Source organism: Zootermopsis nevadensis, unplaced genomic scaffold (assembly GCF_977971745.1).
Source record: "Zootermopsis nevadensis isolate Lab colony 2312 unplaced genomic scaffold, Znev_1.0 Znev_ptg000011l, whole genome shotgun sequence".
NCBI classification, from domain to species: domain Eukaryota; kingdom Metazoa; phylum Arthropoda; class Insecta; order Blattodea; family Termopsidae; genus Zootermopsis; species Zootermopsis nevadensis.
In genome coordinates, this window is record NW_028259143.1 from 12050436 (window position 1) to 12071864 (window position 21429).

The window sequence follows — 21429 nt, forward strand, 5'->3', positions numbered from 1 at the left end:
AGCAATTGTGTAACTTGAACAACGTAACAGCGTAGATACTCGCTAAGTCCCTATTAGATCATCAAACTGATTCAAAGAGTAAAAGAGTAGGGTTGTATTTACTGTGGTATTGGGTTGAACATAGGTGAAACATCTGGGTACTTTTGATGGTGGTAGAACAAATATGATGCATACTGTGTTAATTCGGTGTATGTTAATGTTTTTGAAAATATATTAGAACCTTGGACTGTGTTTAGTACAAAAAATACTTGATTAAACTGTACTCTGAAAGTTTTCGAACTTTGATTTTCTTTGTATGATTACATATGTGATCCTTAATATTTTCCAGCTCGGCCGGTGCAACAGCTGCTTGTAAATAATGTGCCATCCCTACGAAAAGGAACAGCGGTGTCATGTGTTCAGATGAAACATCAGTCCACAGCCGTGCAACAATCAAAATCTGGTTCGTGCAAGTTTACGACTTGAATTTTCAAATGGAGTAGATTTGGAATTCAAGGACGTTACAAGCATTTAAAATGTCAGTATCGAATTATGATTCGCCTGATTTTCATTAATGCTACTTGGCTTAAAATTTGGGATCATTTGGAAGTCATAATGTTTGTTTGTGTGGTGAACACGTGTACTGTGTACAGATTGGGAGTTGGTGAGACATTTGTGGTGTAGGAGCAGGTGACCTTGCACATATCTGTGTAACATCCTCTTTCGCTGGAGTTGTTGAGCTCAGGCTGTAATTATGTCAAACCAGCGCTTTCTCAAAGTCATTTTGGCATGCAAAGTAGTGGCAGGTTGATGAATAAATGTCTCATCTCTAAATTGATGAACAGTAGATTGTCATGTGATTAAATCCCACTTTGGTTACAATTTTTTGTTATTGCTTGCAATTTTGTATATACTAAGGTACTTATTACCATCATTATATTTGGAAGGCCTTCTTAAGTATAGTAGAGTTGAGTAGAGTTTATTTACATTCCATAGATCCTTCTTAGGACTCAACCAAAGGATGTAGAACATGTCATTTCATACAATATACATACACTTCAGAACTTTCAACACAAGTACAAGAACGTATTTCACATATCAATGTACATAAATTTCAGATTCTGCAATACAAGTATGAAAAATAATTTTACAAATTAATATACATAAACCTCGGAATTTTAAATATAAATACAAAACTTGCTTTACATATACGTAGATTATGGATATAAAGCTTAAACATTTTCAGCAGAGATGAAATCATCTACAGAATAGAAGGAGTGAGTAAAGAGGTCATCTTTCAATGCAGGCTTGAATACCTTTATATCATAATTTAGACTTTTAATTGTTGGTGGAAGATTATTAAATAACTTGATACCTGTATAGTACACTCCTTTCTGATATTTAGTAAAGTTAGCATTTGGCACATAGAGATCATGTTTACATCTTGTATTTAAATTATGTACATCTGTATTTCTTTTAAATTTATCCATGTTTTCCACCACAAATGATAGCAAGCAGAGTATAAATTCACTTGCAAGTGGAAGTATAATAAATTTACGAAATAATTTTCTACAAGATACCCTGCTTTTGACACCGGCCATTATTCTAATTATTTTCTTTGCATATAAAAAACTTTATTACTGTCTGTTGAATTTCCCCAAAAGATTAATCCATATGACACTACAGAGTGAAAGTAAGCAAAGTAAACTAGCTTTAAAGTATCTATTGTCATGAGTGGTACGACTGTTGTCATGGCAAAGCATGCAGAGCTTAATTTGGGAATAATATACTCTATGTGTTTCTTCCAATTTAAAGTATTGTCGACTTGTAAGCCAAGGAATTTGTTTATTTCAACTTCCACAATTAATTTTTCTTCAAATCCTATATTTAACCTAGGATATGTCTTGTGCTTAGTAACAAATTTTATGAAGTTTGTTTTTTCAAAATTTAGTGCCAGTTTGTTAGCTCTAAACCATTTGTTTATGTTGGCAAAGACATCATTCATGATATTTTCAAGATAGGTAAATTCTTGGTGTGCAATAATGATACTTGTATCATCAACAAAAAGAATAGGTTTAGATATAGAGTTTATAGTTGCCGGCAGGTCATTTATATATATATGAGGAAAAGTAAGGGTCCAAGAACTGAACCTTGTGGCACTCCGTGATTTACGATACCGCATTCTGAATAGGTATTATGATTGGTATGGGGGCTTTCAATTTCTACTTTCTGCCTTCTATTATTTAGGTAGGATTTAAACCATTGTCCTGCTATACCTCGAATTCCATAAAATTTCAGTTTCATTAGTAATATTTCATGGTTTACACAATCAAATGCCTTGGCTAGGTCACAAGGTAATCCACCCACATGCATTTTATTGTTAAGGGCACATACAATTTCATTAGTGAAACTAAATAGAGCCTTTTCTGTTGAGAGATTTTTTCTAAATCCAAATTGCTCCTCGACAAGGATGTTGATTCTATGTGTGTTAAATTTGAGACATGGTCTTACAGTTTCACACCACTGTCATGCTTGTAAAGCTTATTTTCAAATTGTATTTTATACATAGTTTGTAGATATCTTTATGATCCATGTCTAAACCAAATGTCTTGTGCCTGGATTTATTAATTATTTCTATGAGACTGTAAACTACCAGAATAAAAAATAATTTTAATGTGGCTACCTTGTTTTACATTCTGAAAAAAAATAGCTTAAGAAAAGTTGCATATTTTTTTAAAATAAATTACTGTTTATCATTTTAGGATTCCATCTTATGTGGCATTGTGCTAAAACGTATGAATTGGATGGAAATTGTCAGGTGGTTCATAAGTTGAAAGGGGGTGACAGAGAGCTTGGTGATCATATGACTCAAATTTATTTCTATAAGAAAGGAAAATAAGCTAAGAAATGAAATGTGACTTTTACAATATTTGTTCCATATCTTGGTGAACGTTTCTGAATCAGTAGGGCACAAACAGATTTGAAGTGAGTTTAACATGTTTAAAACCCTTGGCTAAACATCAGCATTACAGTGACTTAATTTTTAATATCAATGTTATGATATAAAAATGTAGCTTTGTTATTTCAGAGGTAGCTCCAGCAAAACGACCCTACTCTCCTTTTCAGAATACAAGCAATCTGGCAGAATATGCAATAGCTAGACTGGATGATTTAATGAACTGGGGACGTAAGGTAACATTCTCATTCTATGATTACAACTGCAATTTATATGCATGAAAAATTGACATTTGATGTTCCAGGTTAGTTTTTATAATATACAGAATGTAACTTAAAGGCCTAATACAAATTAAAGAATGAGTTCTACACATCAAAGCAGTGAAAAGTGCCATATTAATATGGTTCCTGAAAGCCTATGAAATTTGCAGTCTGGACACATGATGGTAGCAACAGACATGTGATGTTGCACTGGAGATTTTGGAGGGACTGAAAGGATGGTTTGTCTGGGTCATGTTAATGTGAACATTTATCATTCTTTAGGATTGTAGACCTTGCATCTTACTCTTATATTTGTGCCAGATATTTAAGTTATGCTCTGTACAGATTTTGGAATAAGTAGGGGATAGCCTGGTAAGTTCAACTGTAATGTATTTTCTTCTGCTGCTATAGGGTTCATTGTGGCCGCTGACTTTTGGTCTGGCATGCTGTGCTGTGGAAATGATGCACATCGCTGCACCCCGATATGATATGGATAGGTATGGCGTTGTTTTTCGTGCCTCTCCACGTCAAGCTGATGTTATTATTGTTGCTGGAACATTAACAAACAAAATGGCTCCAGCCTTGCGTAAAGTATATGACCAGGTAATGAAATGTATTTAAGTGGAATAGCTTAAAGTGGGTGGGCTAACATTATTATTGCAGGACTGAATGAGAAAGCATATGGATTTACAGTCACTTTCAATTCCCATATTTCCCAAATACCATGCATATCTTTTTCTAAAGTGTTTGCAAAAAACTTAGATATTTTTCTTATTCAAGGGTGTGATTTGGGTGGTACTAAGTGCTACACATGGGAATATCCAGGCTGTCCAAAAAGCTCAGAAATTTCAGTCATAAAGATTTATTTACTCTGTTGACACAGAATGCTGCATGTGATGACAGCTGCTAGGCAAACTCATCAAGTTTAAGTGCCATTCAGTGCTATTCAGTGTGAGCACCATTGACTACCCTGCAGACATGATGATATTCAACTTCAGTCCATACATGAGCCAGCATATCCATAGATACAGCAGCGATAGTTGCTATAATCCATTGTCACAAATTGGCAACACAATGCACTGATGCACTTCTGACTCATAATAAATATGAAATCCTGGCCACAACCTTCATATTTGGAGTTTCAAGGGATGCATCCTGTTGTATATTGAATGTTAGGTTGAGAGTCCTCTACACAACAATGCTTGATTACAATTTCAATGTTTTTAAGAATCCACTATATATTTCAACCTTAATTGGTCATCTTCAGGTGGTTCTGTTAAAGTGTTTGAAACTGACAGATATGACTGCTAATTTGGATACACATTTTCTGTTGTTGTTTTCACCATGAAAGAGACTGTCTTAAGTTACTTGCCTAGTTTAGTAGAGTAGACTATGTAGGTTTATGTACTGGTGGAAAGCTGAACTGTAGCTAATCTTTGGATTTGAAACACTGTACATACAGTTCTGTAGTATAGTATTTTGTTGTGTTCACAGATTTTTTCATTTTCAAGCACCATCACTCTTGCATACTCCACTTTTCACAATATTTTCTGCATTACTGTGAAATGTTATTTTTATTACATTCCCTTCCCCTTCACTCACAAACTCAAAATCAACAGGAAACACTACCACACACACAGCTCCATACCAAAACACAATGCAGTACAAATAAAAACTTCATTTTACCCAAAGGTTATTGTAGTATCATACAGACTTAATTTGTGTTTACAGACGCACTGGACAACCAAAACAATGTCATGGAATCAAAACATTGCATACAAAAATGAGATAGGATATGTATTTATTTAGGGTTTTACAGATTTAAACAAAACATGTTATAATGCAAAAATATGCAGTAATTTATCTACAATTTTACAGGTGTAGTGATGACTTGAGTACAGCAGAAACATTAAGTCTAATAAAAATGGACGTTTCACAGTAGTGTAAAAGATGTTCAAAAAGTTGGGTGTGCAAGTGTGACATTGCTTCAAAACACAAAATATAAAATCTATACACATAACATTTACACCTAAGTGGCTGGAAGTTCAGCAGATGCTCAAGTTAGAATTTCATGGCGTCTTGTTATTTATAGGTGTGAGATGTGTCTGACTTGCCGATAACACTAGCCAAGTCAATTTGAGATGTACTGATTTTATGACCAGTGTTCAAATGAATACAGCTAATCCTTAAAAAACTCTATTACACCTTCAATAGCAGACACTATCTAGCACTGAATAATTATTAGTATGTTTTGAATATTAGTCCATACTACAATTTATAAAATGGAATAATCTGACCTTGAAACATTTTCTATGTATTACTCACTTCTGTAGTCGTGCTCCCCCACCACTCACTTAGAAATTGACAACCATATGGTAAAAATATAAATGGTGTCACACACAAAGCTGTGTTTTATTCTTGTTTCATAAAGCTGACTCATCTTGTAGCATAAAACTCACCATTGACTTGGGTTCTTCTTCAAATATGTAGCAGCCATTCATGTGGGTAGTGGAATGAATAGTCCTATTTGATGGGGCAGTCTTTGAGGGCCTGCCATAAGGTTTTATTTCAGTTCTGTAATACTTTAAAATCAAGATCTATATAAGTCTGCAACATAAACAAATGACAAAAGTGTTTCTGGTAGTAATATTTTTTAGCTTTTTCCTATTACTGTGATAGCTTACCAGGTAAGCACCACTCATATCCTGTCCTTGAATTATGATTGATGAATGCTTTGGACTCCTTGATGTCTTGGTCTTGAACCCTAATTTTGGCCAATTTTTGTCATGTGTGGTACTTGTATGACAAATATTTTTCTTGTCTTTCCACTTTATGATCATCAGTTTGTCCTTGTAGACCACCATGTTTTCCTTTTTTTTCAATTTCACCTTCTTTATATCATCGGATGAGAACCAGTGTTTTCAACATGGCATAGGTACCAGCCAGGGCATGATGCTGACCACTCACCCCCATCTAGTGCCAAGGTTAAGAATGAGTTGGAACTATACCTCCCCCCCCCCCAAGTGCCTATATGGCACTCCATTCCTGTTTTTTAAGGCTCATTGATGTGAAGATCACATTTGCAAGTTCTGAATCCTCACACCAGCATATATATTTAATTCGCCCAAATACTCATTTTATCTGTGCAGTTATATATTGTTCCACTACATGTTTCAAAATTTCCCTTTGGATTTAATACCAAGAGCAAATGGATACCAGATTTACCAAAGTTTCTCATGTATTTTGTGCAGCATAGCTTTCATGATGCAAGTAAACAGTTTTATACAAAATCTCCTTCAGTTAAAAGCCTCACTGACTTGACAGTGAAGTCACGTCACACTTCATATGCATTCAGTATGCATGGTAATACACTTTAAATTATATAATCTCTTGTCATTTCAAAAATGTGCTCACACACTGCCTGAGAATATTGAATGACATGCATGATATTGACATGTCTATTTTTACAAAGAATATTGTAAGAATTGTTGTGCACAGTGGAGACAATGGCCTGCTTATGAAGCAAACATCTTACTTCCTTCTTTGTATCTGCTGAATTCTTTAGACTGAGAAATGTGGGCTAGTGCAAACAGTGCAATAATAAAATACAAAACCAAATGCCTTTGAAGTACTTGGTTAAAATTTTGATAATTTCTCCTTGAAAATCATGATACTCCTTATTTCTTACTATATTCATTGCATAAATTGAACTTTATCATTGACATGTTTGTATCCTTAGTGAACACAGAAATTTGTGATATTCAGTACAGATGTACTGACCAGTTTGGCTTACCATTTTTCTATGTACTTTCCATTACTTATGGCTGTGAATTTATTTTTTGGCAATCATGACTTCTTTTAAAAACTTGTCAATGCTTCTGATAATGTTATTTAGCAATTAAAATATTTTTAAATTTCCATTGCAGATGCCAGAACCTCGATGGGTGATTTCTATGGGTAGCTGTGCAAATGGTGGTGGTTACTACCATTACTCATATTCTGTTGTTAGAGGATGTGATAGGATTATTCCAGTTGATATTTATGTTCCAGGTATGAATTTTTGTTAAGCCTAGCTGTAGTTACTTAAAGTCATTTTTAAGAATAGATGCTCTCTCTCCTGTTAACCCTTCATAGACAAGTGACCAAGATTTTATCTACAAGGTAAGCCTTTAATCAGGACCAGGACAAGAGGATAAATATTCAGCCTTGGTACCTTTTAATTATGTGCATGAGTGATAATTTTCTGACCATGTGATATTACTAAAAGATGTAATGGTCAAACCCATTAGTGTTGAATTATGATCAGTGGGGCTGACTTCAAAGACCAACTGCTGCACCCTTATAAAATAAAACTGTGTACAGACAACTCTCGGTTTACGAACGTTCAATTTATGAACATTCGCTGTAACGAACGTGACATTTCATTCAGAATTTCTTAAAGTCGCCAATAGAGTTCCTTATAAAATGAAATTCTAAACGTATAGTGAACATAATTGTAAGATTTAGATAAATAAACTTTTAAAAATGTATTTATTACAATAATTATCAGAAAATTATTATAATTATATTGAACTGTTCTTGGTTAATAAAACTAATCTAGCCAATAAAAAAACGTTGGTTTACATGCCACACTGCGTAGAATGTTTTCTTGGAAATAAATCGGTGATTCCCCCTATTATAATGTATTGTAAACGTATTGTATAGACCATTCAATGTTTAGTACATGGTTTTAATGCTTTAAAATGGCTGTTAACATAAAAGATACGTATCGTAAAAGCTCAGGAATGCAAGATACACATAACAAACAAAACCGCATAACGAACGTCTTGGAATAGAACTCGTTCATAAACCGAGAGTTGCTTGTATTACAAAGAAACACAGTATCTACACCTAATATTTTGGTCAAAAAGTTAGAGGAAAGTTGACTACCATGCTGCAAAACTGGAGCCGAATCAAAGGGTAATAATTGACCAGGTCATCCTGTAAGTGAAAGAATACAGATTTTGAAGATTATAACCACGGGCAAATTACTTGGCATGTGAGTGACCATGGTAATGATTGCAGTGGAAGTCTTGGCCACACCTTGCTACCTTGCTGTAAAGAGGTTTCAGATCTGGATAGCAATTTCTGCAGTCAAGTCTAGAATCAAATGCATTTTCAGTTTCCAGTAGGTTCGCTATCAATTTCCTGGAATTGATGTTACTCACATGCCAAGTTGTTTGCTGATTATAATACCAAGAAAGATACAGCAACTGAAGATCTAGCTTGTCACTTAAATTTGTGTAAGTATAGTAATTAATTCACTTGGCCTTCATTGTGTTTGTTTCAGGATGTCCTCCTACTGCAGAAGCTTTACTGTATGGTATTCTGCAGCTGCAAAAGAAGATAAAGCGCATGAAGACTCTACAGATGTGGTATAGGAAATAAGTTGTACAAATGTAAATGTATATAAGCACATAGCATTAAATCAACAATGGAATTTATATTTATTGTTCCAAAATATTCATGGAATGTGATAATTTAGATTAAAAGAAACTTCAGAACAAGTGAAAAACTTATGCATTTCTCTTGTAGATACAAATGTTACATAAATATACCATATCCTTCTGCATATGTCTATACATGACACACGAGGTACATGAAGTCCTTAATCATAAGTTAGATGAAAAGATCTCTCATTCTCCCTCCTGTGAGCATCATGCAATTTTGACACCTGCTCTAAGTGTGTTGCAATCAGAGCTGTGTTCTGGTCAATCCACTGCAGTGAATTCATGTGTGCATTCAGTATGCGTCCAATCTGAACAATCTGAAAAAAATATTACCATGTTAGTTTAAATATATGATGGGATGTTTGAAATTAACATGAGGCATCTTAAGCCTTGTATCGACTGCGCGCGGCTGCCTCGCGAGGCAATGTTCGTTGCTTTGCCTCGCAAAGTCGATACCATGTTGCCACGCGTGGCAGAACGAACAATGCCGCGCTCGAACTTGGCGCGCATCGAGCCAAATCTGAGCGGTTCTTTGTCCCGCGGCAAAGGGATTTCACTGTGCTGTATTCATGGTGATCTTGCGAGAACTGACGAACAGCGTCGATCACAGCCGAACACGGCTGCCGCGCTCGATGCTGGTAACCACGAGCACAATGAGCGAACGAACGAGTTTGCCGCGGACGAACAGGTGCGTGAGGCAGCCGCGCGCAGTCGATACAAGGCTTTACATAGTGATGAAAATAGACAATACTAAGCAGCCTGAAACTTTAAAATCAGATTACGGTTCTCATATTCAATATGTATTACTCAGGATAATTTATTTATTTTACTTTATTATTTAATTTATTCTACATGTTACTAAGATAAAGATACTTATGTTATAGAAAAAATGATACTGAGTGTATAAGTGAAGAAGTTCTGACATTGAAACCTGGGCCTCTTTTAATTATATTTCATGTAAACCAAAAATAAATTATAATTTTGCAGTGGGGTTTACATAATGTATTTAACATGTTATGGTGCTAAAAACTCTTAACAGGAGGCATACATGGATAGAGTTTACTCTTATAGACGCATAGGTTACAATATTCATGAATACATTATTGTGAACTGAAGCAATTTTAAAATGGAAATGGTGCTGCAATATATACATACCCAATGACTGATGGAATTACCTAGATTGTATTGATTAATTAATTTTGGTATGTAAAACAATCCTAAATGACAGTGTTTCATAGCATTTGGACACAATTTTACTGAACTAGTTAGTATATATGGACATCCTGTAATATAACCCTACAGGTTCTAATGATGCTGCAGTATGTTTAATATTGCTGTTTTCCTAGACTTCATCCACTGTTTAATATTCTAAATCAAGCCCACTGTTTTGGGAGCCAGTTGTCCCCATCTTCAGGAGAACATCTAACAGAAGGGGTTAATCGTAATCCACTCACAATGGATTCAAAACATGGAACCCATTTTTGCACAACTGGAAGGACATCCAGGTTCCTGTTTTCAAGAAATTCTTACTTCTTATTCTCATTGTTATTCTTATTGTTAACTCCTTAGCCTTCCTTTCACTATATTGGACACCTCTTTGCCTCTCAGATCAGGTTAAATAATTCAGGCTTTAAGAGGACCAGGACTGTCCCCATGGGACTCTGCCACCCATGGGGCTTGGCCACTTCAGAGTACTGGACCCCCTGGGGACAACTCAAGTAATGCCCCCCTCCCATACCTATTCCCAATTGGGATTTAAGCCCTGGGGCTTTACCACCAAGGCCCTTCCCCACAATGCTTGTTTCAATGGGGCCTGGTCTCCTGCACATCCTGTTCCTGAAGCCCATCCCCACACTGGGCTTTGTAAATTCATTTTCTGCCCTTGTCACTCCATGACGGGTTGAACCTCCACTGGTGCCTGAGCATTTTCCCCCTATGTACTGCTTCAGTTTGGTGCCTTAACTTGTTTCTGACACCTCTACCATCTGAAATTAGATCATCCAGGCCTGAGGAGGATCTAGACTACTCCCGAGAAGTTTTGCCATGCATGGAGCTAGGCCACATTCAAGGATTAAGCCCCCATTGCAACACCCAAAAGTTAGGCTCCCAAAGCCTACTCCAAACAAGGATTACTAAACCCCTGGGACTTTACCTCCCAGGCCCTTCCCCAAGATGCTTATTTCAATGGTACCTGACCCCCAGTGAATGTTGCTCCAGAGGATTTGCACCATGGGGGCACCTATCCCCATCCTTGGCTACTAACCTGACAATACAAGATAGAATTAATACAGATGGAAGAGAATACATAACCATGAAAAAGAGCCTATGTGACTTGCAAATGAAACCTACAAAAATATGTGCTGTAACTTACAGGATCACTGATGTCTTGTGTTCGATTTGTCTCATTTAGGTGCTCAATAATTTCTTTCAGATCTTCAGACATTTGTTTCAATTGAGTATCCATGTTTTCAGCCATCTGGTATCTAAAAAGAAAACAATTGTCAAGTTTTATTTCATCCTGACCATTTCAATCCATGTAATACACTAACAACCTATTTCCCTAATATATTTTTTAATACATTCCTCCCATTTACACCTGTCTCCTCTCTGTATGGAATGACACTGTCCAACAAAAATGTATGCATTTATGTGTCTTTTGCCCACCTAAGCCTCCTTTATTTTGATACTACTGAATATGAACATGAACCAGAAGAATGTACAAAGTTGGTGATAACATTTAATGAAGTCATCCTACAGAGACAATTGGTATTTCTCCAGATCACCATCAAGTTAATATAATACTACAATGACATTCCATATTATAGTGCAACCTTAATACGAGAATTTATCATAATCAGTTGCGCTACAACCCTTTTCAGGTCTTGGCTTCCTGAGAGGTTTCCTGGTCTTGAAGTGTGCATTTATGAGTAGTGAGTGACTAGCCCACTGACTGCACAATTTCTACTCAATCCCAAATTGACTGCCAGAGCCATCTAGCAGTGAATCAGGAGACTTGAGTGAGAAATGGCTGCTGAATTTGCCTATGAAACATCTCGTATCATGCTCATAAGGTTTTTTTACATGCTGTAAATCTACGACATTGGACCGCTGGCTTTACTTCCCCTCTAAAGGAAATTGTGCTACGGATTTTTATCACCCTTAAAAATTCATCAACTTCGGCTGGGATTGAACCCGTGAACTTTGGGTCCAGTGGCGAGCCTGCTAACCACTAGTCCACCGAAGGCGACATGAGCATTTATAAAATATGAAAAATGCTCATTATTGGAATATATTTTCAAGTCTGTCTCCTAGCTTCTAATCACATATGTGATTATGGCACTATGGTTTAAAAAACTTATATGTATTATGACAGTATTTATATTTGTTAATGTTATTGTTAATATTGTTGACATTTTAGCATAGATTGTAGAAATTAAAGATTTTCTCATATATACACAACCTCCTGTATAAAGTAAGCAAACAAGCAAACTATTAACACTATGAAAAAGACACTAGTGCCATACGCGTTTCAACCTCAAGAGATCATCAGTGGCAACAGGGAAATTAATTCATTTAATCAGAATGGTTTAAAATTGGTCTAAATATGGTTTAGAAAACAAATCATGAACTGGAGTTATTTCACAAAAGCATATCAAGCAACACTGGCCATAGCTGGTCTGCGGCGAGCTGTTGTTGCGTCGTCCATACCTGTGAAATCCACCCACACTTCGTCGGAGTTCACAGCTAATTGCTTGTTATGATGAAGGCAATGGGGGGGGGGGGGGGGCCCTCATTCTGTATATTTTCCATATATGTAAAATTACGAACTTGGTGTCAACCAATCCACTCATTTTCAGAAGTTCGTTATAAACCATACTTGTTCTATTGCAGTTACTCTGTATATAAAATCATGCATACAAACAAAACTGTTTACACTTGAAAGGACACTAATGTCAAACATGTTTTTCGACCTCAAGAGGCAAAACAAATTAATTCATGTAATACAATTCAAAAGATTATGGTTTTCTACAGAGCATAGAAAGTATGTACTTTACAAAATGATACTTATGTAACACCTCACAGGATGTTAATTACAAAGGGGGTGGTGTATTAAATTGAGTACTTAGCTTTTATGTCCACTGGCCTGATTGACGTTGGTCTATGGTGAGCCGTGGTTGCGTCGTCTGTGTCTATGAACTTCAACGATGCATGGACGCCCAAATGTAAACAGTTTTGCTTGCAGGCATGATTTTATATTTCAATACACTGCACGGTATGTAAGGTTTTAAGTTACCCTGATTTCTATGAAATATGGAAATACAGTGTGATTTCTGTGATACACTCACATGTGTTCCCTCTCTGGATCAGCTACCCCATTGGAGCCCAGTTCCTTTTCTAGTGGAGCAAGACACTCCTCCAACTCTCGCTGCTGTGCCAAGATGAAATCTAATTCATTATCCAACTGCTGTTGTTCAAGTTTCATTCGTTCCACTGCATTATTTAAATCAACAATCTGCAATGTAAATCAGCAACATAAAATACAAAATAAGATATTGTAGGTGCGTCATATTGTGATTTATTTAAATAGTATTAAAAATATATTAAAATTGGCCGTCAATCACAATATAAGATAATTAAAAGATTAAAATATCATTTTTCGTTCCGTATCGAGTACTCGATTTACATATGGAACATTTACGACATGTTTCGGCTATCATAGAGCCGTCATCAGGTGCCATGTTATAAACCTTTTAACTGAATTACTGATTTTTAATGCTTTTTAGTTTTCATTTTTCTTATCATTTTCTCGTCCTTCATATTGTATCTTCATCCGTTGTTGTGTCACATGTCACTAATATAATTGCATGTCGTAGTGATGCCAATGTTGTGTATATTGGACCGAGAAGTAATATCGCAGCAGTATTAGGAGAGATTGGAGGTATACTGTATCAGATCGTGGCTGGTTACCGAGTCAGTAACCAGCCAGGGGAACTACTTCGAGGGTGATGGATGAATTTAATACCTGAGATAAGTGTACGGGTTTTTATAGGCGCAGTCTAGAAACTTTTCGATCGCACCTCGTATATGATTTCAAATCATTTATACATGCCATGATAATGAAATTGCCTGTGAGGTGACATTAATTACAAACAACCAAGTTATTCCATAAACAGACTTCCTTAAAAGGCTGATATTTAATGAGACAGACAAAGTTTCCTAATTTTAAGGAAATAAAATATTTATTACTTTTTTCACAAAAGACCACAGTTTCTCATCCTACCTTTGTAACATTAACTTTAATATTATCCTCCTATCTAAGCTTCCAAGCGGTCCCTTCTCTTAAGGTTGTCTGACCAAAATTTTGTATGCATCATCTCTCCCATGTACACTACATGTAACGTCCATTTACTACAAACTCAACCCAAAGATCAACTAAGTTTACCTTTTCTCCATTGCCAATCAAAAGGTGATCCCATGCATTCACCTCTGTAGCCTGATTCATGAATACTTTCTCTTGCTCTTCTAGCTCTAGAGTCCATTTATTAATGCTCTCTTCCAGCTGACAAAAGTTGAGGGATGTGCTTGTACCTGATGGAACACTGGATACACTTGAAATAAAAATGTGCATATGTGGTTTATAACACAAGTATTTAAAACCAAAATAAAACATCAGATAATTGGTTTCAACACTAATAACAATATAGCCCATCTGATGTGATCAAACCATATTAATTCTGAATGATCAAGATAAGGAGAGAAGGCATTACTTAAAATTATTAAGTATAGCATGCATTTCACAGATAAGAACAAATTTAATATCACTGATGTGTAGGAATTTGGGTTTCCTTTAAAAGTTTTATGCCTAACATAACCATAAACCAACCTTACCTCTTTCACCCTCCTAGTGTACTTAATAAGAAGCTAGTAGTCACTTACTTAAACAAAAGAAATTCTCTGCCTTTACAAAACCCCAAAGTTCATTACTGTGTTCACAAAAGCCCACCATTAATTCCTGTCCAGACTCAAACAATTTCACTTTCCTATCCTACTGTATTTTTTGTAAATATAATAATTCTTTTCAAAATTTGATTCCCCTACAACTAAAATGCAGTTTATAATATTAATTATTTCAGTAGTGAGATGATCACAGTTCATTAGAAGTGTTGCAATATGATTTTAAATACAGTAAAACAATGCAAACATCTCAATAATAGTAAGTGTACAAACAATTTTTTCATAAACAAATGGATGGATGAATGAAATTGCATGAATAAGAAGAAGTAAAATGACTTAGTTCAGAATGTCATGTCACCATCCATCTTTTGCAGAGGAATGAGTTGTTAAACTTGAATGCGAAATGGTAGAGAGGATGCACAAAATAATCTGCACTGGTAAACCATGCTTCACCTCCTTTCAATCTCTCTCATCTCACTGGCCATGATGACTTAGTTCAGAATGTCATGTCACCATCCATCTTTTGCAGAGGAATGAGTTGTTAAACTTGAATGCGAAATGGTAGAGAGGATGCACAAAATAATCTGCACTGGTAAACCATGCTTCACCTCCTTTCAATCTCTCTCATCTCACTGGCCATGCATCTACTTACATAAAATTTGTGTGGATAAACTACATCACGGTTTATGCATATTGTGTTCTGAAATTATCCTCAGCCTAATTATGAACATGAGCAGAAGTTGATGTAAGCTGTCTCCCTTCTTGCATAATAACCATCATATGGGAACAGGGGATTTAAACCTCCATATTATATGGCTGCTGGGAAAACCTTAACTTTGAACAGTTTATAACGTGCTACTATATTGCACAACCAGCTGGACCATGTGTAAGCAATGAAAAATGGACTATAAAGGATAATTCACATAATTATATACATCATTCTAGTTAAATTTATAATAAGAGGATCAACAAATGTTTTATACAATAAAATCTTCTAGGGCAACAAACAAGTCGCGTCAAAATCATAGTCCAATATTTCAGAGACACTCTCTGTCTCCATCACTGGGGAATGTGAAGGCTAGCTGCAGTTTGCTGTTTATATCCACCAAAAATATTGCCCTTCCATGTACAGCCATTGGCCAATAGGGAATACGGACGCACCCATCTTGGTACCATTCATATGGACACACAGCACCCGGAACTTGATGTAAAATTGATCAAATCGGTGTTGTCTAGATCTGGTCAATCAATTGCCATCATCTTGAATGACAGACCTCAAACTTCCTAAAGGTAGTCACACTCCAATTCTATGTTCTTGCCATGCCACTTAACCCCACTTCAATCTTCTCCGTCCCAGGCAAGTAATATTGAATCCTATTGAGTAAACTAATAATGGGTTTCACGCCTGACTCAGCATGAATTCACTGTCTTAAAATCGTCGGGGTGCAGTCGATTTTCAATGGCCTCATTTATTAGTTTGTCCATATGTCCTACGCTCTTAGCTAGAACAGCGGTCTCCCCAAAATAAATTTTATGGCCAGATTTTAAGAAATGATCTGTGACTGCAAGCTTCTCTGGTTGATGGAGTCAGATGTGCATTCATGTTCCTTACAACTAACTGTTACCATGCGCCCAGTCTGGCCTACATACACCTTATTGCATTCACATGGAATATGGTAAATGCCTGGCACATTGTATCCCAAATCATCCTTCACCAATCTTAGCAATTTGCTGTTCTTCTTTACAGGCCAATGAATGGTCCTAATGTTGTACTTGGCAAGAAATCTACTGAACCTTCCCGACACTGTCGGCATGTACTGTATGATGGCCGTGCTAGTTGGTTTACTCTTTGGAGTCTTGTGCGTTCTCTTCTGGTAAAGTGCGTGTTGTATCTCCATTGTGATGTAACCATTCTCTTGAAATGTTTTCTTTAGGTTTTTATCTCTCCTTCCTTACTCTTTAACTTTGCACTAGAATATACCATCAGGAAAGTCCAAGATAGGATAGAGGATTTGCAACTGAATGGGACACATCAGCTATTGGGATATGCTGATGACGTTAATTTATTGGGTGATGATGTAAATACAATAAAGAAGAACACAGAAGTTTTACTAGAGGCTAGTGGGGCTAGAAGTAAATTCAGACAAAAAAAATAAGTATATGTTAGTATCTCATCAACAGACAGGCAAGTAAAATCATATTAGGGTGGCTAAAAAATCCTTTGAAATTCTGACAAAGTTCAAATATTTTGGAACAAAAACAAATCAAAATGATATTCATGAGAAAGTTAGGAGGAGATTAAATTCCAGAAATGCTTGCTACTTCTCAGTTCAAAAAATATTGTCTTCCCATCTGAATTCTAAGAACCTGAAGATTAAAACATACAAAACAAAAATTCTGCCTGTTGTTTTGTATGGGTGCAAAACATGGACTCTCACTCTGAGGGAGGAACAAAGATTGCAGGTGTCTGAGAATAGGGTGTTGAGAAGGACATTTGAGCTTAGGAGAGAAGATGATGGGGTACAAAGAAAGCTGCATAATGATGAGCTTAAAAATTTGTACTCCTCCCCCAATATTGTCAGGGTGATTAAGTCAAGAAGAATGAGATGTGTGGGGCATGTGGCACACATTGGTTGGGGCAAGAAATGTGCAAAGGGTATTGGTCGGGAAGCCTGATGGGAAGAGACCACTGGGGAGACCTGGACGTAGATGGGAGGATAATCTCAGGCGGGACCTATGGGAGATGGGAGTTGAAGGAGACTGGATTTTGTTGGCCCAGGATAGGGTTCGGTGGAGGGCTTTGGTTAATTCGGTGATGAACCCACAGGTTCCGTAAGCTATCTAGTTAGTTAGCTATCTCCCCTTCCAGGCTGCACAGATCAGAGATTTTCTTATTAGTTTACTCAGTAAGACCAATAGGATTCAACAGAACTTGTCGGGGATGTGGGACGGAGAGGACTGAAGTGGGATTAAGTGACAAGCCCAAAGAACATAGAACTGGAGAGTGACAGCCATTAAGAAGGGTGAGGTTCATCGATGTGGAGACAGGTTAAAATGCTGGAGGGGAACTGCCATTCAAAATGATGACAACAGATTGGCCGGACCTAGACAACACTGATTTCATCACTTTTACATCAAATACCAGGTGCTGCATGTCCATACAAATGGTACCAAGATGGGTTCAAAGGCTGTACATAAAAGGGCAGCACATTTGGAAGATATAAACAGCAAACTACTGTACCCATCACATTCCCTGAAAATGGAGACAGATGGTGTCTCTGAAACATTGGACTATGACTCCATTTTGAAGCAGCTTGTCTCCCAAGAAGATTTTACTGCATTTAGTCACAATGAAAGCCTAAATTCTTATATACATGTTTTTACATTTGTGAATATCATTATAAACACATTATGTGCCACTTATTAAAAAATACACTGACCTTTCCAAAAATATAATAATTCTTACATTTTTAACTTTCACTGCACATGTGTTGCAGCATACACATTTCAGCTGGCCATGCATTGCATTGCCATACTGTTAAACCATTAATGCAGGAGTTAAAAAAGACCCGCCAGCAGCCCTATAATACATGTGTTAAAATTTGCTATTCCCACATAATAAAGATTAATTTGCTTTCACTGTCTTTGATAGTCAAATATAATTTTACAGTCCATTCCTGAGATGTTACAGTACACAAGTAACATGCGCATGGTAGCTAATTTATTACTAGCTTCAATAATAGCTTGGCAATATGAACATTTAAATTTTCCGCATGTATTGAGCTCATTGTCACCTTCACAAATTTGGATGATTCCAAACATAATTTTGAAGACTTAAATTTCAAAATTTATAAAATATAAGAACTGAAAGTGTTAAAACCTGTCTTGTGCTAATAATGTGTAATGTCTAAATGTAAGTGTTAAAACTTGTCTGTTCATTGCATTAATGGATGTTCCATGTTTCTCCTTCAGGTTTATATTCATAACGTATTCTTTGAACATGAGAATTTTACATCCATCCTATTAACCTCAGCCATCTTATTTGATATTCTATCTTCTCAGATGTATTAATGTACTTGCCAGTTATAAATGTGTACATTTGTATTATGCTGTGTCATCATGACAAACAGCATATTTCATCGCATAATTCTCATGACCATAATTAAAAAAGAAATTTGAATACAAATAGATACCTACTTTGCTCACATATAACGAATTTAAAAAAATTCTATACATTGTACTCACACAGTGCTAGTTGCTAGGATAGACTGTGGAAGAGATGCAGCTGATGATGTGGTTGTACTTGCTGTGAGGGAAAAACCAGGCGTACTTGATGACTGGGCAGTAACAGCTGTGGTGGTCTTTTGCTGCAGCCCTAAACCTACAAGCAAATGCATTAATGTACTGAGAGATACCTCTAGGTTGTACATATGCAGGTAGCACAAAATCCTACAATTTACCTGATGGTTTTGAAGCAGTTGCATCTGCACCACCTGCGGTTGTGGTGGCTGCAAAATTAAGATACTAGTGAAATTTCTCAAGCAGAAATAACATTTATAATACACACGTGGATTCCCTGCCCATTATTCCTGTACCCCTACTTTACTGACTTAATTTACAGCTGAATACATTCACAGATCCCTATGTTGTGACTAATGATTCCAATTATGATCTCAGCTATCATCCTGACCTGCCTGTTCTAAAATTTGTGGAGGTTTCCATTTCTGATGTAGGGATATCTAACCCCATTGGCAAAGTGACTAATGCTGAAAGATGAGGCATATAACTTTAACTATAGATACCTGCTAGGACTGACTGGTCACCACACTGTACCATAATATTGTAACACACATCCATCCTGTACTATCCACATTATACATCCTCTGATGTTTGCTCATTTTTGTCAGCACAAGCATAATTTACTAAAAAATCTCTTATCACTTAATACTTAGCCACAAACTATATCTTTTTTGATGTAATTTTAACTGTACAGTTCAATTTAATTGTGCTTGTGAATTGACATATCCTGACTAATCATCGCAAATGACAAGATTGCTTAATCTTGGTCTCAAAAGCTCATCCCATTTCCACATACTGTTCCTAGGCTCACTTTTTTAACCTTTCTCGTAAATCTTAAATTTAATGATGCTACCGCAATAAACATGCAAGCCACATCTTCATGTACATAATGATTTCACAGAGTGTTCCTCAACCATTCTGCCATTCATGTGGGGGTAATTCCAAGTTGGAAAAATGTTAATACAAAACATTGGTCCTACTTCCAGTACTGAGAAGCTGTGGTTATTTCAAGGTAAATGTAAGGAAAATACATGAGTACTAATTAAATGAATTTACAGTTACATTTTATAAGACACATCTTATATAAAGTTGGGTGCAAGGATGTGGTTTTCTGTAGGCTAGCTACAGTAAACTGTCACATCCTTGGCCCCCACTCTTTTTCTGTTAATAATGTCTGCCACTGTTTTCAGTGAACAAACTTGCTTGTTCCAAACAAAAGCTTATAGCCCACTGAAATCATTTTTGGATGCTCTTATATGTTGGCAAAAGCATTCATAATCTGACACAGGATTTATTCTCTTATGTTTACTTTGGTCACACAATTTCCCTCCACCATTACACCTCACAAAAAATCATGCAGGTATAGACCTGGAAATCTCAGCAGCCAAGTTACTGGAAAACCCATTTCTGTAACTGATTCAAGAATACCATAACTTGATGATCAAAATGTGGAGGCAACTCAATGTGCTGAAAGAAGATCCTATGCCTTGTTTATTTCATCATCAGGAAGTTTTAATAATGCCCATGACATATCAGAACCAACACACAACTGATATAAGAAGCAAACTGCATCAGCACCGGTAAAATCTTCTAGCAAAAATGACACTAGTGTTGTCATATATCAAACAACACACAAGGAGGCATTTGTTGCTCACACATCTTGAATCATCTCTAGCTTCACAATGGTTGGAAATGAAGCCAACACTGTATTAACATTATCCCTAACCCCCCGATGTATGGTTGATTATAAAACATTCTGCATCAGCAATGATTTTAATGTTGATGTCTTACTGGTTGCAGGTGGTGCAGCATTTTGCAAGGTAAAACCTCCTCCTGATTTTGAAGCATTTCCAAAGTTAAAATTCATTCTGAATTGACAAAATGTACCTAGCAACAAGAAAACTCAATAAAGATATGCAGCACAGACTTTAAAGTTATAATGATGTGACTAAATTGTGATGGTGTGCAAGATTTCTGTGACTGCAAGTATTGAGATTGTTGCTAAATTTTGCCAGACTGAAATTATTCTGTGTATTATTAGGTGCATAAAATCCAACACCTTGTGCTAATATGCGTGACGAATTACAGTAAGAACCTATAATTATTTAAATAATATTCGTCCTAATTTTCTTGTGTAACTTCACTACTTCATACTTTGACAACAATCCACCACCTCCACCACTCAGTCCAATAAGATCACAGACAATTACAAAGAAAATTTCAAAGATGTCTACGACAGGAAGTTAAATACAAAGAGGTTACATAATGTAGATCGACAAGCTATGCTGGTCTTCGAAATGCGGCTTCCAATAACAGATACAAAGGACAGCCTCACAATGACATAAACACACGAATGAATGCTTTGCCTCTACAAATGACAGCCCTTCGTTGGATGATTGTACGACATCGAAATATTGCCTAGCTAACGCTCGATTGTTTTAAATAGATCACATCGTATAACAAGATATTATTACCTGTGGTTTTTTTCTAA

At 36.3% G+C, this 21429-nt stretch overlaps 2 protein-coding genes and 1 long non-coding RNA gene across 7 annotated transcripts; 2 read left to right on the forward strand and 1 right to left on the reverse strand.

Moving 5' to 3' along the window:
- Positions 1-29: 29 nt before the first annotated feature.
- Positions 30-8749, forward strand: LOC110834514 (uncharacterized). Its single transcript, XM_022073754.1, has 6 exons — positions 30-188; positions 329-442; positions 3068-3171; positions 3607-3798; positions 7122-7245; positions 8525-8749. The coding sequence occupies exons 1-6, from the start codon at positions 164-166 to the stop codon at positions 8620-8622; spliced, it is 657 nt and encodes a 218-aa protein (XP_021929446.1). The 5' UTR covers positions 30-163; the 3' UTR covers positions 8623-8749.
- LOC147874067 (uncharacterized) lies at positions 449-2657 on the forward strand. The gene is made up of 2 exons (XR_015534765.1): positions 449-669; positions 1229-2657. It is a non-coding gene; the product is annotated as an uncharacterized LOC147874067 (long non-coding RNA).
- Positions 4980-21173, reverse strand: Nup62 (nucleoporin 62). 5 transcript variants are annotated; one of them, XM_022073751.2, is made up of 9 exons: positions 21093-21170; positions 20730-20825; positions 19100-19147; positions 18885-19020; positions 14128-14293; positions 13031-13197; positions 11056-11167; positions 8793-9001; positions 4980-8568 (listed from the first exon to the last, which is right to left on the reverse strand). In XM_022073751.2, exons 2-8 carry the CDS (start codon positions 20803-20805, stop codon positions 8843-8845), a joined length of 864 nt encoding a protein of 287 aa, XP_021929443.2. In that variant the 5' UTR covers positions 20806-20825; positions 21093-21170; the 3' UTR covers positions 4980-8568; positions 8793-8842. The 5 variants fall into 5 exon arrangements, with proteins under 5 accessions (XP_021929443.2, XP_021929442.2, XP_021929445.2 ...); XM_022073750.2 differs by having other exon boundaries at positions 20998-21143; XM_022073753.2 differs by lacking the exon at positions 19100-19147 and having other exon boundaries at positions 21093-21173.
- Positions 21174-21429: the final 256 nt, after the last annotated feature.

Bases quoted from the DNA above. Each gene is read 5' to 3' on its own strand.
- LOC110834514 (XM_022073754.1), top strand. From the start codon at position 164: ATGATGCATACTGTGTTAATTCGGT. The intron at 189-328 runs GTATGTTAATGT...AATATTTTCCAG, and splicing joins GCATACTGTGTTAATTCGGT to CTCGGCCGGTGCAACAGCTG. The intron at 3,172-3,606 runs GTAACATTCTCA...CTGCTGCTATAG, and splicing joins TAATGAACTGGGGACGTAAG to GGTTCATTGTGGCCGCTGAC.
- Nup62 (XM_022073751.2), bottom strand. From the start codon at position 20,805: ATGAATTTTAACTTTGGAAATGCTTCAAAATCAGGAGGAGGTTTTACC. The intron at 14,294-18,884 runs GTGAGTACAATG...TTTTATTTCAAG, and splicing joins ATCCTAGCAACTAGCACTGT to TGTATCCAGTGTTCCATCAG. The intron at 9,002-11,055 runs GTAAGTTACAGC...TATTTTTTTCAG, and splicing joins CACAAGACATCAGTGATCCT to ATTGTTCAGATTGGACGCAT.